Source organism: Mercenaria mercenaria, chromosome 3 (genome assembly GCF_021730395.1).
Source record: "Mercenaria mercenaria strain notata chromosome 3, MADL_Memer_1, whole genome shotgun sequence".
In the NCBI taxonomy this organism is placed as follows: Eukaryota; Metazoa; Mollusca; class Bivalvia; order Venerida; family Veneridae; genus Mercenaria; species Mercenaria mercenaria.
In genome coordinates this window covers 82,265,319-82,282,614 of record NC_069363.1, presented here as the reverse complement: position 1 = coordinate 82,282,614, position 17,296 = coordinate 82,265,319, and the positions used below count along the sequence as shown (strand labels likewise).

General features: G+C 34.0%; 2 protein-coding genes across 4 annotated transcripts in view; one reads left to right on the top strand and one right to left on the bottom strand.

The window, feature by feature from the left end:
- Nucleotides 1-11,780, bottom strand: part of LOC123524257 (BRISC and BRCA1-A complex member 1-like) — a 37,295-nt gene extending 25,515 nt beyond the window's left edge. Inside the window, exon 1 of one of the 2 annotated variants that reach the window (XM_045302323.2) lies at nucleotides 11,622-11,780. In XM_045302323.2, the coding sequence (XP_045158258.2) occupies nucleotides 11,622-11,735 (114 nt within the window). In that variant the 5' untranslated portion in view covers nucleotides 11,736-11,780. The remainder of the gene's footprint in view (nucleotides 1-11,621) is intronic. The other variant, XM_045302324.2, reaches the window with a different exon arrangement.
- Nucleotides 11,781-11,895: 115 nt separating this feature from the next.
- Nucleotides 11,896-17,296, top strand: part of LOC123525658 (membralin-like) — a 32,550-nt gene continuing 27,149 nt past the window's right edge. The window contains exons 1-2 of one of the 2 annotated variants that reach the window (XM_053539073.1): nucleotides 11,896-12,018; nucleotides 16,834-17,073. In XM_053539073.1, coding sequence (XP_053395048.1) covers nucleotides 16,870-17,073 — 204 coding nt within the window. In that variant the 5' untranslated portion in view covers nucleotides 11,896-12,018; nucleotides 16,834-16,869. The remainder of the gene's footprint in view (nucleotides 12,019-16,833; nucleotides 17,074-17,296) is intronic. The other variant, XM_053539071.1, reaches the window with a different exon arrangement.

Below are 17,296 nucleotides of genomic sequence, written 5' to 3'. Positions count from 1 at the left end.
TAAACTATCAATTCATTAATTTCTACATGGAAAACATAAGGTTATGAATATACTTTCCGGGTCATTATCAACCGTACTCAACTCCGTCTTGGGAGAGGGTAGTATAAAGAAACCAAGTTTCAACACCTGAGCAACCTTCTTCTGATGCCCTGACACCCATTTCCCAAAATTTATCGCCAAAAAAATACATCAATCAAAATTATCTAACGCACGAAATAATCATACATACCTTTGAAATACGGTAATACCTCGATTTCTTTAAACCTCGGATATACATATGTAATAAAATCGCATAACCAGCAAATATTTTATTACTAATAATGTCATCTACACATTTACTTGATCAGCTTTTCCTGAATTTAGATTTAACACCTGTCACAAGACTTTTGTCTCTTTATCACTATTTACTCGATTGTCTCCAAGAATGTAGAGATACATTTCACGGAAATGGTAAGTTTTGAAACGAGATGTTCATGGCAAGGATGATTGTGATATGAGCGTGCCATGGAAAACCAACATGTGGTGTCGACAGCAGATCCAACCACCGCGCATTTTCCGCGCCAGTCTGGTCCAGGATCCATGCTGGTTCGCTAACAGTTTTCCCAATTCCAATAGGCTTTAAAAGCGAACAGCATGGAGCCTGACCAGACTGCGCGGATGCGCAGGCTGGTCTGGATCCATGCTGGTCGCACACCCACTATGTTGGTTTTCCCATGGCACGGCTCATATTACAAAACATGCAACATGCAAACATGCAACAGATGGCAAACAATAACTTTTAGCAATTAACTTGGTCTAGACATCAATATAATGCTTGCAACATTTTCCTATAACTGCAATATTTAAAAGATAATTTTCCGTATATTTACTTTAAGAATTGAGTGCTATTTTCTGTGCGTTTATACAGGTATAAATCACACTGAGACTTCTTGCAAATTCATGAATCTCGCCTTCCAGTGAGGGTCATACCCGTATAAACGCAAAAAAATAGCATTTAATTCTTATATTTAAATTTTACGATAGCTTGATACAAAAATAACTGATCTTCTTTCCAGGAGTATCAGAAAATCAAAATAAATGTCAAGATATGGATATTTTCGTCATCTTATAACAGAACAGTCAAAAAGACCCCCCGCCCATGTTTAATTATAATTTGCCTTCCGATAAAAATACAGCTCCTGATTTTTATTTAAAATATTTTTAACTTCAGTGAAAATCCATACGGTCTTTGTCAATTCTTTTTAGTAATTAGTAAAGGCTATCATTAAATGTTGTTTTTGAAAGTATTTGCGTCCAAATTTGAAAGAATTTTTGGAACGAGACCATTTTGTTCATTGTTTGGTGAAGGATGTCAGATTACACGTGCAATCTTGCAGAAAGGGCAGTCATTGATAGTATTACTGCCTAGTCATTACTGTCAAGTCCTCTGAAGAAGTTTACAACTGCTGAACGAAACCGGCTTATCGAAACGAAATATAAGCTTTTTAGGGCAGGTAATACTGATAATGTTTTGATATTATTACTTTTCTATAGCTTGACAAACTACTTGTTTATTAAACAAGTTGGTTAGACTAAGTTTAAGTCAACATAGGATATACAATCATGTATAAATTTACAAGCACACTGTACGAGCTTTTTGTGGAGCATTTCATCTATGCAATATATATCAAACACATGAACACATGAACATTAAGTATACTCCTTAAAAACGTTTCTGCATCACAATCTTTAATAAAGTTGCTCAGTTCAATACTGTAGTGTCTTTCAATACAAGACAGAAAGGTGGAATGATCGAGACCTTTATGAAATGCACATTTTGATATTAAATGCAAAAATTCAGTCAAAATTTTATCAGCCTTGCGTAAAATTTTTTTACGCATAGCTGTGTGTTTAATCCCCAGGTGTTAATTTAATCAAAAGGTGTAAATCACACCTTTTGATAATTTAAGTGCTAAACTAAGGGAGTTCACATTTTTTTTATCCGAGAATTTCATCTGACTTGAACAAAAATTTTGAACTTTGATTAAAAAATCATAAGAACAGGAACTGGTAAAAGATAATTTTAGTTAATTATATGAAAGCTTTTAACCATATTCATTGAGGCCATATCTCAAAATAAATGATGAAATTAAGGGATAAAAGGTTGACTCAACAAGAGCTATATTTTTCTTCGAATGTCCAAATTATATCACTAAATACTTGCTGCAGTTCATTACAAATGTACACTTTATTTCAATACAATCCAAGATTTACTCTTAAGGTGAAATTGTTTAAGAAACAAATTATTTAAAAATTGGGGGTGAAACGTCTTGGGTATAACTAAACTGGGGGGGAAAAGTCTTGGGAGGAAACGTCTTGGGGGGGAAATGTCTTAAGGGGGAACTGTCTTGGGGGGGAAACGTCCGGTATTCCATTGACTCTACACTTTAAAGGTCACTTTGTGAGAACAGCAAAAACTTTTTTTGAATAACTTACCTGAGTTAACTATATTTTTATAACTAATACAGGTTATAAAATGCTTGAAAAAGTAACTGAAATAGGTTACATAACTTAAAACAGTTACACCCCTGACTGTCTACATTCCAGGGTTCCCGCTGTCGATCGCCAATGGCGCCAAATGCGACAAAATATAAATTCTGGCGCTAAAAATCTTCAATTGGCGAATTTCATTGGCGCCTATAAGATAATCGTTGATCTGATCTTCTGATCTTTCTCAATGACGCAATAGCGGATTATCCAATATTTAACACTACACAAAGACAATACACAACGCGTCAATATCGATTTACACCTCGGGGCATAATTTAGAACTTCGCGGAGTCACTAGAGCGTTCCTCCACGCAAGAACGATTATCAGTCAATCTGATTCGCCAAATTTAGCCCCGCCTACTTACACGAAAGCAAATGAAACGAAATATTAGCTGCGTGTTTCGTCTAATGCACCACCTTTTTTATGATGCAAAAAAACGCGAGATAAATTTACAGGTTATTTTAATAACGATCCGATTCGCCGAAGTAAGAAGTAATTGAGACCGAGAAAATGCCGGAAATAATGACACGTCAAAGCGCGATCAAAAGATACACATATTCTCCGATCGTAAATAGATAAATTTTGCACAAGCGTTGTTAAATAAATCTACGCGTTCGTAAATTTCAGTCGCGGTTGTATAATTTCAATCGGAGAATTTTTGAGATACAAATGAACTAAAGCAGATCTTTTGGTTCTTTTACGTGCCCAACATAAAGCAACGTAAAGCATTGATACACAGGGGATAATTTTAAAAAGCTCAACCCCAGAGCTTCAAAACAAAGTGCTAATAATACCTGTAGGTGGTATTTTCGCTATACATTAGTATGTATGAAAGGAAATAGAAATTTAGTTATATATAATGAAACTTAAGCATTTTAAAAAGCTTTTCAAAAGTTATAAAATAATATAAAACAACATTGTTTTTGATAAATGACCTAAATTAATGTTTTTGATAAATGACCTAAATTAATTTTGAAATAAAAAGTTAAAAGAATAAAGAGATAAATATTTATGTTTTAAAAACATCTATTTAGTGAAAATGACCATTAAAGGGAGATAATTAAAAATGGCAACCTATATAAAGGGATAATTTTATAGATTGAGCAATTACTTTTGTTTAGAAAATGTTCTTGAAAATGGTTGAGAAGATTAAAAACTTTTTTTGATTCAATGTGATATTAGGATAAATATTCATGTTTTAAAAACATCTATTTAGTGAAAATGACCCTTAAGGGAGATAATTAAAAATGGCAAACTATATAAAGGGATAATTTTATAGATTGAGCAATTACTTTTGTTTAGAAAATGTTCTTGAAAATGGTTGAGAAGATTAAAAACTATTTTTGATTTAATGTGATATTAGGATAGACTGGTTCAAGAGCAAATTGCAGGTTATTAATAAAACCCGGCCCGGCCCGGCCCGGCCGAAACCACGGAAATAGCCGATTCCGATTGTACGGAAATTTACGGACGGAAGGCTAATATAATTACGAATGGTGATACCGTCATCTTTATCAAGGCAATTATGCGTATTTTATTTCATTATTACAAAAGTAGAAGCAAAATATTTAATATTGATGATATGTATGTTTGATGAAGTATTGCACTTGACATAAGCAAAGACCTAAAATAACATGATATTTGAATCACACTCAGTCAAAGAAGTAATACGTTCGGCAGTCGATGTGTCATTTTGTGTACCGGACAGACACGAGATAGCAGTTTGCAGGATACTTTCAACAGAACTGGACAGGCTAGTTAAATGTACGTCGTTATTTCACACCTAACGATGTGACACTAGGTTGTGTAGTAAGGCGAAGGGGTCTATACCGTGCACTGGAAGTATTTATAAAATTTGGTTGACCGACCAAGATAGCGTTTTAGCATATTAAGTATTAATTTAATGAAAATATCTTGTCTTAGGGAACATATAAATATATAAATACTCTTATATTAAGGTTGTCAAAGATTTGCATTGATAAGTACACATTTTGCGAAAATTTACTATAAATGTAAGTTTATGAAATTATTATTATACTCCTTCTGCCTATCTCGGTTGCGCAACCAAAATAGATCGAAAATAGATGAACTACGAAGCTATGCGCTGTTTTCATACATGCCATTTGTTTCAGGTTGTTGAAGTATTCAAATTTGAATATAAAACTAAATAAACTAATAAATTATATCAAAATCTAAAAACATAGTCCACTTTTACATTTTTTTCATATTAAAGGGAGGCAATTACAAAATTTCATAAAAAATATCAAAGTAAACATTTCCAGAAGAGGTATAACTCTATGTAAAAGGTCTTTGTTCCTGAAATACAAGAAAACTGAAAAAAAAAATATCATAAAATATTGCTCAAATGATAAATCATATGATTTAGCTTTAAACAAAACCGGGTGATTTTGTATGGAGATGATACCCGGAGTTACAGTAAGTTGTAGAAAGGAATGAACTGGAGTATAAAATATAAAAGATCGGTCGCAAAGTTTCGAACCCGGACCCCCCCCCCCCCCACACACAAACACCCCGAAACATGTCCGCTCAGTCTGTTTAAAACAAAACAATAAAAAACGGTAAATATCTAATACGGATAAATGGGAGGGTAGTGATAGCAATGAACTTTCATGTTTTAACAATTTACTGCTAACGTTATTTTTGTTTTTAGATTATTTAATTTTTGATTTCTCTTTCTTTTATATTTGAAATAATACTAGCATATCTTTTTAACACAGAATTAAAAAAACAAGAGCTGTCGGAGGACAGCAACGCTCGACTATTCAACAGCCTTGTCGACTGAATGAATACGAAAGTCGAAAAAGGGGCATAATTTAAAAAAAGCAAAATAGGGTTATGGAACCTGCATAGTGCTTATCAGCTCATGACAGTGGACAAGTGTGTGAAGTTTCAATCCATTCCCATTAGTGGGTACTGAGATACCAGCTTACATACAAAACCTTAACCAAAAAATTCTAAGTCGAAAAAAGGGGCATAATTTTGTAAAAAAGCAAAACAGAGTTATGGAACCTGCTTTGTGTATGTCAGATCATGACAGTGAACAAGTGTGTGAAGTTTCAATCCATTCCAATTAGTGAGCACTGAGATACCAGCTTACATACAAAACCTTAACCAACAAGAGCACCGCCTTGCGGGTGCTGACGCTCATCTGATTTTTTTTGTATAATAGAAATATTGTTCTACCCATGATTTTCTAAGTCTAAAAAGGGCCATCATTCTTGCAAAAAGCAGGATAGAGTTATGTTTCTTGATGTACAGTGTCCACTTATGATTGTGAAAAACTGTTGCAAGTTTTAAAGCAATAGCTTTGATAGTTTATGAGAAAAGTTGCCTTAAACATAATACTCAACCAAGAAAATGATTTTCTAAGTCCAAAAGGGCAATAATTATTGCAAAAAGGAGGATGGAGTTATGTTGCTTGCTGTACAGGGTCAGCTTATGATGGTGAACAAGTGTTGCAAGTTTCAAAGCAATAGCTTTGATAGTTTAAGAGAAAAAGTTGACCTAAACATAAAACTTAACCAAAAAATCTGATATTTTCTAAGTCCAAAAGGGGCCATAAATCTTGCAAAAAGCAGGATGGAGTTATGTTTCTTGCTGTACAGGGTCAGCTTATGATGGTGGACAAGTGTTGCAAGTTTTAAAGCAATAGCTTTGATAGTTTAGGATAAAAGCTGACCTAAACATAAAACTTAACCAAGAAAACTGATTTTCTAAGTCCAAAAGGGGCAATAATTCTTGCAAAAAGCAAGATGGAGTTATGTTTCTTGATGTACAGGGTCTGCTTATGATGGTGAACAAGTATTCCAAGTTTCAAAGCAATAGCTTTGATAGTTTAGGAGAAAAGGTGACCTAAACATAAAACTTAACCAAGAAATCTGATATTTTCTAAGTACAAAAGGGGCCATAAATCTTGCAAAAAGCAAGATGGAGTTATGTTTCTTGCTATACAGGGTCAGCTTATGATGGTGAACAAGTCTTCCAAGTTTCAAAGCAATAGCTTTGATAGTTTAGGAGAAAAGCTGACCTAAACATAAAACTTAACCAGGCAACGCCGACGCAGACGCCAACGCCGACAACCGCTCAAGTGATGCAATAACTCATCATTTTTTTTCAAAAAATCAGATGAGCTAAAAATGTCTAAGTCGAAAAAGGGGCATAATTTTGTAAAAAAGCAAAATAGAGTTATGGAACCTGTGCAATGTATGTCAGTTTATCACAGTGAATAAGTGTGTGAAGTTTCAATCCATTCCCACAAGTGGTTGCTGAGATACCAGCTTACATACAAAACCTTAACCAAAAATTTCTAAGTCAAAAAAGGGGCATAATTTTGTAAAAAAGCAAAATAGAGTTATGGAACCTGTGCAATGTAAGTCAGTTTATCACAGTGAATAAGTGTGTGAAGTTTCAATCCATTCCCACAAGTGGTTGCTGAGATACCAGCTTACATACAAAAACTTAACCAAATCGGGACGCGGACGCGGACGCGGACGCCGACGCATGGGCGAGTCCAATAGCTCTACTATTCTATGAATAGTCGAGCTAAAAACCGGTCCGGTCGGACTACGAACTATGCTTTTGCTATATGCTTATACAACTATTCACACAATGTTAACTTTTTTGTTTTTAAAATGAACATTTTAAAGCATGGATTACAAATGTGTGCAATTCAGATGTTAAATTATTATACCCCACATAATGTCCAATGCACTTTTCCCATTAGTTTAACTTGAATAATATATCATAAGAGTTTTTACATCTCGTGCGCAAAATCGTTATTTTCAATTTCTGCGCATGTGATATTTTACAATAATTGCCTTTTGGTGAGGTCGATATGAGCCGCGTCATGAGAAAACCAACATCCGTCCAGTCTGGTCAGGATCCATGCTGTTTGCTAACGGTTTCTCTAATCGCAATAGGGAGCGGAGGTCTAGTGGATAAGGTGTTGGCCGCTCAAACAAGAGGTCGTGGGTTCGAGCCCCACTGGGGTCACGACCATGACTTCTCATATGACACCAGTACTGGTTTTTCCAGGAAGCGGACTCGAGAGTGGTTACAATAAGCTTGAAGCTTTCATCGCAATCGAGCTAAAACAAATTTGTATAAACTAAAAACTAATCGCAATAGACAATGCTGGTTTTCTCATGGCTTGGTTCATATGTGGATTTATCGGCCTGATAAAAGCAATATCAACCTCGAGCGAATTTATCGACTTGATATCGCTTTTACAGGTCGATAAATCCACATATCGACCACACATAAAAACGACAATTGTTTTATTATCAAATCCAGCCTACTCATAAGTATAAACATTAGATACAAATGTCTGCAGCCTTAGGTCATCTTTCGTGGTTAATTGTGTACGACGTCGCATTGTTTTAACGTAATAACGCGTGGACGTCACAGCTGGAGGTCAATATGTGTGTTTGGCTCCGCCTTCGAGAAAATACGATTTTTTATCGTTGAACATGTGACTACATCTAGAACAATGGAAAGGACTATAAATATAGATTTAATGATAAAAACAATAATTTCATATCACATGCGCAACAACGCTATTTTGTGTTTCTGCGCATGTGATATTACATTTTCATGTCTCCCTATGAGAGATCGATACTTTCGTACTGATTAAAAGACGATGCGCTTATTTATACATAGGATTTAATTACTTTATCTTGTGTTCATACATGTGTGAACCCGGCCTGTTTTTCTTTTCTGCTTTTGAATGATTTGTTCTACATGCAACATTTTGAAAACAATTTTTCATCAAATATCAAACTGAAACTATCACCATCAGATGGGAAATTAACTAACTACTAACTACTAAGAAAATGAGTGTTCTCATTATGTTCCGTAGTTATCGCCGCTTTTCGAATGTTACTGCTGCTGATTTTGTTGAAGTATGCCCATAAATACAGCGTTATGTAACCTCAAGACTATAAATACCTATCAAAAAGTAATGATTTTTATACAGCAAAGTCGCGGCAATTTCTAAGTGCTTACTAGTAAAGCCTCCTTAATTCTGTCTTCATTATTTGGTAAGTAATAACTTTTTTAATGTTAAATAAATCATTTCATTATTTTTTCGGTATAATAAAATAAATAATGTATTCCTGAGAGAGTGATCCCTCAAAATAACTCTATCCGTGACTAATATTTTTGCAATGCGACAATTGTAAGTTACTTTAGAGAAAGAATTTAGTATTTAAATTATAAATGTATAATAAAATGTTGACGAAAATGGGCTTAAAATCTTAAAAGGCCACAACAGGAAATAATTCTTCCCGGCTAATTCCGACTTTTAAGTTGGTCGGGACTTTGATATGCACAATCAAAATTTTCCTAGCACCACAGCATAAAAATGAACTTGATAGTCATTTTATAATTATATTTCATTCAAAAACATTTCAGGAACATTTTCAGAAAATAAAAGATACATACTAAGTGGCGAACGATCAGTAAAATGTTTAATAAGAAGTACTATATTATGTTTTTCATTACACCGCTTTTGTGTGTAACATGTATTCAGGGATACACGCGTAACAATAAAGATCGGAAAGAAATCGAAAATGGCTAACAAAATAAGAATATAATTAAATGAAATTTATGCTGTTGTAAACTTTTTTGTGGTGATTAACTTATTTTCCCCTTAGATACAAGCATTTGTATGTAAAAATTGAGTGTCCAATAGCTGCGCGTGAAAATAGGGTAGGAGAAAATTAAGACAATACCGCGGTTTGGTTCTACCAATGAAAAACTCACAAAACGTAAGGTCTCAGAATGCGACAGCATTAAAGCTGCTCAATATAGATCCAAGTACAGTTCACTTCCGGTGTGGTCACGTAACCATAGTAAAGTAAGCAGTGTTAGAGTAAATCGTCTGCAGTACATTGTGATATTGATAAATTTACAAAAAAAATCTTAATGAAGAAATTTGTGAGATTTGAAGAAACAACATCCGTTCAAAGTTTTATTTTGCTTTTTCGAGACTTATTTGTAAATTATGATTAGCGGGCTCAAACGATTCTTCAGTTGTTCTGTATCAAAAATGCCGAGCACTAGCAAACTGACTGAAAAGGCATTCTGTATACAACAATATATCAAATCAACCTAAAAACTTTCAAAGTTTTGCAAGATATGTCTAACCATTGAATTTTAATTTTGAAGTATCTAAATGCATAATCTGAAAGTGTAGAGCATTGGTAAATATCCAAACGAACCTTAACAAGTTTTTACTTGGTCTTTTTTCACGAAACAGTGTGAATCGTTCTGTATATTGAGTGCAGTTAAATGGTAATTTTGTTCCCATCTAAAAGATTTCTTTTTCGCGTCGAGTTTTGGTTCACCAACTAATGTGAAATACACTCGATGACTGCTTCCTGGAAAGTAACCAGTACTCGCACCGAAAGAAGGGACTGTTGGAGTCACGGTCAAAATCCGCTGACAGGATTCGACCCCGCGACCTCAGGTTTACGAGACATCTGTACAAAAATGAAAAAAGGTAAAATATTACCTCTAATATATACTACTCTATATAGTTTTGAACTAATTTGAATATAATTTAAGTAAGTTAGTTTATTCAAAGATTACTTGCAAACTTAAAAAAAAAAAAAAAAAAAATATGTTCAAACATTATAGCAACCTGCCGAGTATGAAATCGATTATCGAAAGTGCAAAGGCTATGCCACAAACTGCAATGTACCACAATATATTCAATTTGTGACTTTCATCGTACGTCAATTCAGTTGACTAAGTTCAAGAGATACTCAGAATGCTGCGTGAACAAACCTATCTCAGTATTTGTTTCTATATATTTATAGAGGAATATTTTAAAAATATGGGGTACCGTGTGTAAAACTTTTCAATATTCAACGCTGCATTCTTCGTGCGTAATCGGTATCCCGACCTATCCTATTTTTTTTTACATGACCCTAAATGTTTTATGGTCTTTGAGATTTTTTAAAAACTTTTAATAAAAGTTTTAAAAAACTGCTCATTCTATTCTTTAAAAATTGTCAGTGATATTAGAAATTATTCGTATTCATTCTTTTTTTTGACATAAAAATAATTTCCGTAAAGTCTCATTGAACAAAAAGTATAAAAAATCCTGCCTGTTTACTACCTATTTTTTTTAGGCATGTTACCGGACACAAAGAATTATTTAGGCTTTGGGAATGCACAGATGAAACAAAAACTCTTTGAGGCCCGAGAGGAATTCCTTTCTTCAAAATATAACAACTTTTTGGACAAAACGTGATTATAAAATAGTATATAATGATAACGATACAAAATATCGGGAACTAATTAGAAGGCTCGTCAAAACAACGCTATGTATAACGACTTCCTGTGTATAAGTTTACAAATTGTATTAATAAGACGTTTTTGCAACCAGAAAGAACACGCAGTTTTAACCCAAAGAAGTCATCAAAGAAGTTCCTCGCGGGCATCATAAAGTTCAGTGTTTTTTTTTTTTACTAAATTCTAAATATGTAAGTTGATATCGACACGATATCATTCGTAATTATATTAGGCTTCCGTCCGTAAGTTTCCGGTGGTTTCCGTACAATCAGAATCGGCTATTTCCGTGGTTTTGGCCGGGCTGGGCCAGGTTTTATTAATAACCCAAATTGCATGGTTACTGTAAAGAATCAAATGAAAAAGAGACTGAAAAAGAAAATGGTATGTCGCCCATCACAGACTATTGGCTCCAACTTGAGAGCCACTGGCGCAAAATTTTCCTGATTGGCGAATTTGTTGGCGCAAAGTGAAATTGACCCAGAGGAAACCCTGCATTCACAGAAGGAAAATTAATTTCTTTCAACTTCATTGACCACATATTCATGTCTGTCACAATCCCCTGATCTTCTAATTATCATTTATTTTTTGGGATGGGGGGGGTGAAGGGGGACATTTATATAGTAGTGGAACTTGGCCTTTATGCTTTGATTTTTTTTTTCACACGGCAGGGATATTTTACGGTTCGAAATCTTTTAAGTACGAATGCAACTCCATAATTTTACTTGGCCAAAATTAAACGCAACCATTTCATAAGTCATAGCTAAATATTCACATTATCATTCTCGCTGTCAATTACATCGTATTCGTGAATGACGCCTGACACAATATTAGAATAATTGTCTGATTGTTCATTTTGTTTCGAAACGCTTTCCCTCTCCTCCTCCATCTTGAATAGTAAATCTGAAATGCAAATAAAATAAGAAGTTAGTTAATCAAAAGAGATAAAAAAAATCTTATTTTCTTCACAAACTAAAATCAAATTTTAAAGTATATATATAAAAATATATTCAGTACTTATATTATATTTATAAAATAAAATGGAATAATCAAAGATGTAGAGGTTACATACAGCAACTACTTCCGGGAAAACTGACGTGATTATTTTTTTTACAGATAATTAAACAGATTAAGTCACTTCTTGCTTCCAAATCAGTCTGCACACATAGCAGGTATATATTCTTATGTTGATGTGACTCTTAGAAACGAAATGGAAAATAAGATTGATCCATTTGAAATGATTTTATGAAAGGTGCTCACTTGCAATTATTTTCACTTGGTCAAAAATTTCCATAACACACCCAAAGAACTATAAAAATAAATAGATCGGCAACTTGAAAGGCATTTAGAGCAAATCTCACCAACATCACATGGGAACTGAATGAGATCTAGTTTTACCTGTATATACAGCGAACTTGCCCTTTCCAAACCAGTTTTTAATTTTTTATCGTTTTGCTTCGTCAAGTTTATATTTTAAATATAAATTTCATCTTAAATGCTGGACAAATATGTCACGATTAAAATAATGTGAAAAGAAATTCGAAACAAAACATTGTTTGTTACAGATTTCTGTAATTGATCAGACTGGTACTGTGCGTAATCCGAGTCATACGCGCCTATTCCGAATCACCACAAATGACCTGAAATGGATTTCTTACTACTATCCACAACAACATAAAACTACCATCTTGAATCGAAAACTGAAATTATTTTATGTCGGGAATAGAAATAATCGCATTTAAGGCCAATTAAATGACTAAAACGATACTAAGGCATGATATCTTTCTCTGGCATTATTCAAATATTCTGTTTTAAAACAGTCATGTGGGCGGACTTGTCCTTCATGTGAATAAAATAGTCATATTGTATAATAATACCTCCGCCTTTTTCTTTAACATCTGGCCAGGGGTAAAAATAATAACATAAATTAATATTTTGGACACATTGAATCGGCATTAAAAATTTTTCTGCAATCTTTAAACAACATGCAGCAGAACAACTGAAAATGTGTGATTCAGAATAGGCACAATGTATGCCATCTATATGTCCTCTTTAGGCATCTCAATGGTCAAGTTGTTTTTAATGTGGGATATATGGCTGGAAAGAGCATAAAATTTCCACATAAGAAAAAATATAGCATTTGGACAATATTGCAAATATGGATTATGTAAGAATAACTTGAACATTTACCAGCAATTAATTATTAGTTTAATGCATTAGATATAAAACCAAAACATAGCTTACGGTTTTTCTTGACATATGCGCCACGGCTGCTTAAAAACTTGGAAATGAGTCAATTTACAGACTGGTTCGGAATTGGCAAGTTCACTGTAATACAGACAGCAGAAGGATAAAAATTTGTGTCCTGAAAAACTTTCTATCAGATCATTTGTTTATAATGATAATGGTGTTTTTTAATGTTAATATGAAATAAGGCAATGCTTCAATCAGGAATCGTTACAGGCCATCAGCCTGCCTAGAAATATGCGTTTGTATCAATTTAAAGGTAAATTTTGTAAAAAAAAAAATCGATACTGGTATTACTGCACATATTTGTACTGAGGCAGTGGCTAGGGTTACGGTGCCGTAATCCTAGCCTCTGATTCAAGGATTACGGAAGTTCTGTTTTTCTAGACAACCCTATGAGAATAGGCTAGGATCACGGAAGTATTTAAGAGGAATCAAATATAAATGTTAGGACATGCATAAATGATGTTGTTAACTTAATTGTTTCATTTAAAATAGCGAATTTTTATGTCTGCCATATTATTTCATGTTATCGATCCGCCATTTTGGGTTAGTAAAATATAGGTGGACAGTTATTTATGCGCTGTTGATGAATGATTATGAATGATAAAAGTTAAAATATTCTTAATGAAAATAGTAACGTTTCAATGTTTACATAATTGTCCAACTATATCCGGGCCACATCACGAGGAGTGCTCAGTTCAATTGGCCCATTTCTTTTACTTTTCAATTTCCATAAAAAATAGTTGTTCTTTTTTTTAAAAAAAATATTGTTGTAATTTTGTTTTTGTTTAGAGAACGTTATTATTTCATAGTCATGATTATGCAATTTTTTTCTTCCATTTTTAATTGTTTTTATCTATTTTGTTTTCTTTTCTCTTTCTTCTTTTACTAACCCATAATACGACAGACATGAAAAATCGCTATTTTAAGTGAAACAATTAAGTTAACAACATCATTTATGCATGTCCTAACATATATATATGATTCCTCTTAAATACTTCCGTAATCCTAGCCTATTCTCATAGGGTTGTCTAGAAATACGGAAGTTCCGTAATCCTAGAATCTGAGGCAAGGATTACGGTACCGTAACCCTAGCCACTGCCTTGTACTGATGTGCAAGATGTTGCGGTTCGGACAAGTTATGTGGACGCTTATTCTTCCAAAAAATCCGAAGTCAGATGCTCTGTGCACGTGCCGGAAGACCACATTTTTTAATTCGATAGTATATGTCATTCCGTATATATTGCATGTTACCGTAGAGGGATCGATCCCGATTTTTCTTCGCTATGCGACGAAAATTGGTAGAATCTATTCCCTATCAGTATTTTCTACACTGGGAAGGAATGACTTTATGATTGGAAGTCTGAGAAAACGACAGTTGTCGTTTGAAAATTGGACCCGATTCCGTTTATTATGTGCCGACCGTCTCACCAGTGTAATACTTTAATAAGCGTCTGTTGATTTGATCACGAGTGATCAAGTTAGCAAATGCTTCAGTAAGATAACGGGCTGACAGGAGCTTACGTGAGATTATCTCTTGTTGCCATTCTGCGTATTTTATACTTCTTTGACTCATACCGGTGTTAAGTTAGCTATTTCAAAACTAATTGTGGAAAGGCAGTGACTTGTAATATGGATCCTAGTCCAAATAATAGGATGTTTCAGGACAGCATGATAACTTCTGACTTCGCTGTACCATCATGTCCAAAGTTATTCAGCATATTTCTTTTAGGAAATCCCCGATGAAATCTGTTGGAAAGGATCAATGGTGCATGTACAATATATAATTTTTAATGACACTAAAGCATAAGATTGCCTCAGTGATATTTTTTTAATGTATATTTTGTGTTTTGTTTCTGCAGTTTATTGTCATTGGCAGTCTGCAGTGTATTGAAACTGGTGCTTCGGTAAATATCCCCTCGCACTTGTTTGCATCACATTTCCGAAGATTTAAATCTCTTATCTTAAATTATGAGTTATATTCAACCCATTTGAAGTTTCTACATGGCACATGCAAGACTAAAATTAAGGAGTCCTTTCTGGTATATTCAGTTTGCAAAATTTGCATGGCATCATTTGCCCATGTCACAGGCACACTCATGTGAGGAGTAAATGTGTTCTTTTTTTCATTTCCTGTCGATAGTGTATCTTTTCAAAGAATGTGATCATTTCATTAACTGAAACACAGCCTTGTAGGACTTTTGAAGTCAGTATGGCAGTCTAGAGGTCCGGTAATCTTTGTTAATTCTGAATAAGATATTTGCAGAGAGGATACATGTACATAATTATCTATGATTTCATATACCATATATACATAGTTACAAATTGTCTATGAATTAGCTGTTGTTTGTTTTTGTTGTTTCAAACATATTGCAGGTGATAGGAAACAGAAGTTTTTATTTATAAATCCCAGGGTTTTTTCTAGCTAATTTGGGAATATAGCCTATACCCCCAAAATTGGGAATTTTGACGCATAGATCTTCCAAATTGGGAAATATTTAGTCCTATAGGATATAGTAAGGATGTGTTTAAGCACTTTCTCATACACTTGTTTCATATTGCACAACCTCTTTAACATACTTCCATTACAAAATTGTCCATAATTTGGTCAATATTTGTGCAATTTTGATGAAATTTTTTTTAGAATGTAGACTGGGAATTTTTGCATTCATTTTGGGAAAAATACATACTTTTTGGCATTGGGAATATAGCCGAATAATGGCTACTAAAATTGGCCGAAAAAAAAAACCCTGCATGAAATAGCAATTCTTCATATAATGATGCAGGCAATTGCTGGAAATATGTTGAAGCATTTTATTTTATTGAAAACATGTAAATATTAACGTTAAACTGATTTGGGATTACTGTGCTAGCGCATTCAAACCAAAAGTAGAAAAGGTAAACATAGGGAACTTTGCATGGCCTCCACTGGGCCTCAGAAAGTTTTAAGCCATTTTTTGAGAGAAACTGCCAAATTGAAGCTGAATTGCTGAAATTTGGCCACATTTTAATAAAAGTGTATCTGATTAGTAACTGTATGAGGTATAATACCTCATAAAGTTACTAATCAGATACACTTTTATTAAATAAATACCATATTAATCTATATATGTACCAAGCTGATGAAAAATCATTATATTTTTCATTTAGGTCTAGTTGCTTTTTTCTCCATATCTGCACTGCATTTGAGTGGGATCTACAAACAGAAACTAATTTGCGGATGATGAATTAGATTTATATCTCTTGAATTAGTGATACCCAGGTATTTTCCCAGTTGTTTTGCAATTAATAGACTGTATTTTAGAAACCCTCCAACAAATTAGATTTTTTGCATTTCTTACAGGTACTTTTATCTCACATTGCTCCATGGATTCCATCATACCGCTCACACCTACCACACTATCATTACACCACCTTCCCTGCCCCAAACCTCACACACCCCACCCCCAGAAAACCCACAGTTATTAGTATTTTTTTGTACTTCTTAAACTAACATATGGTTTCAAACTTTAAAGTATCCCTTATAACTACACCCCGCTTCCCTCCCCACCCCATCCCAACCAAAATAAATAATTACAATACTCACATTTGCTTACATGTCATATTGTCCCTTAGTACCTCATAACATCACTTCCCTCTCCACCACCACCCCATCTGTCAAAAAAAAATTTGTAAACATTTTTAAATAGCATTCGCACTGACCTTCAAACAGCTCTTGTTATGCTTTGTTCTTTCAGTATGACTGTTTAGTATGACCCAACACAACCGTCATCATGGATGCAGAAAATAATAACAACAACAACAATAACAACGCTCCTGGACAAGCCCGTAATGCTGGACGCCGCGGGCCACAGAACCCGTTATTGAATGTGAGAGACAGGTTGTTCCATGCCTTGTTCTACAGGATTGCTCTCGCTTACGCCAGAGCTTTTCCTAAACCAGTAAGGAGAGTGATAGAATTTGCAATCCTGATAAAGGTGAGATTATTCTAACATAAAATGATAAATATTATTAACACAATCTGTCCATTTTGAGGTACTAGTAATGGACCTTTAATGAAAATCGGTATTTTCCGTTTACTTATTCTTCATATGCGATTTCAGCATTCTCTGGTTGTTATGAAAAAGAATTTTCTGTTAAGGCGAACGCAGTCAGAAATTGCAATTCTAATATGCCTGTCTCTGTTAAAACACACTTGCG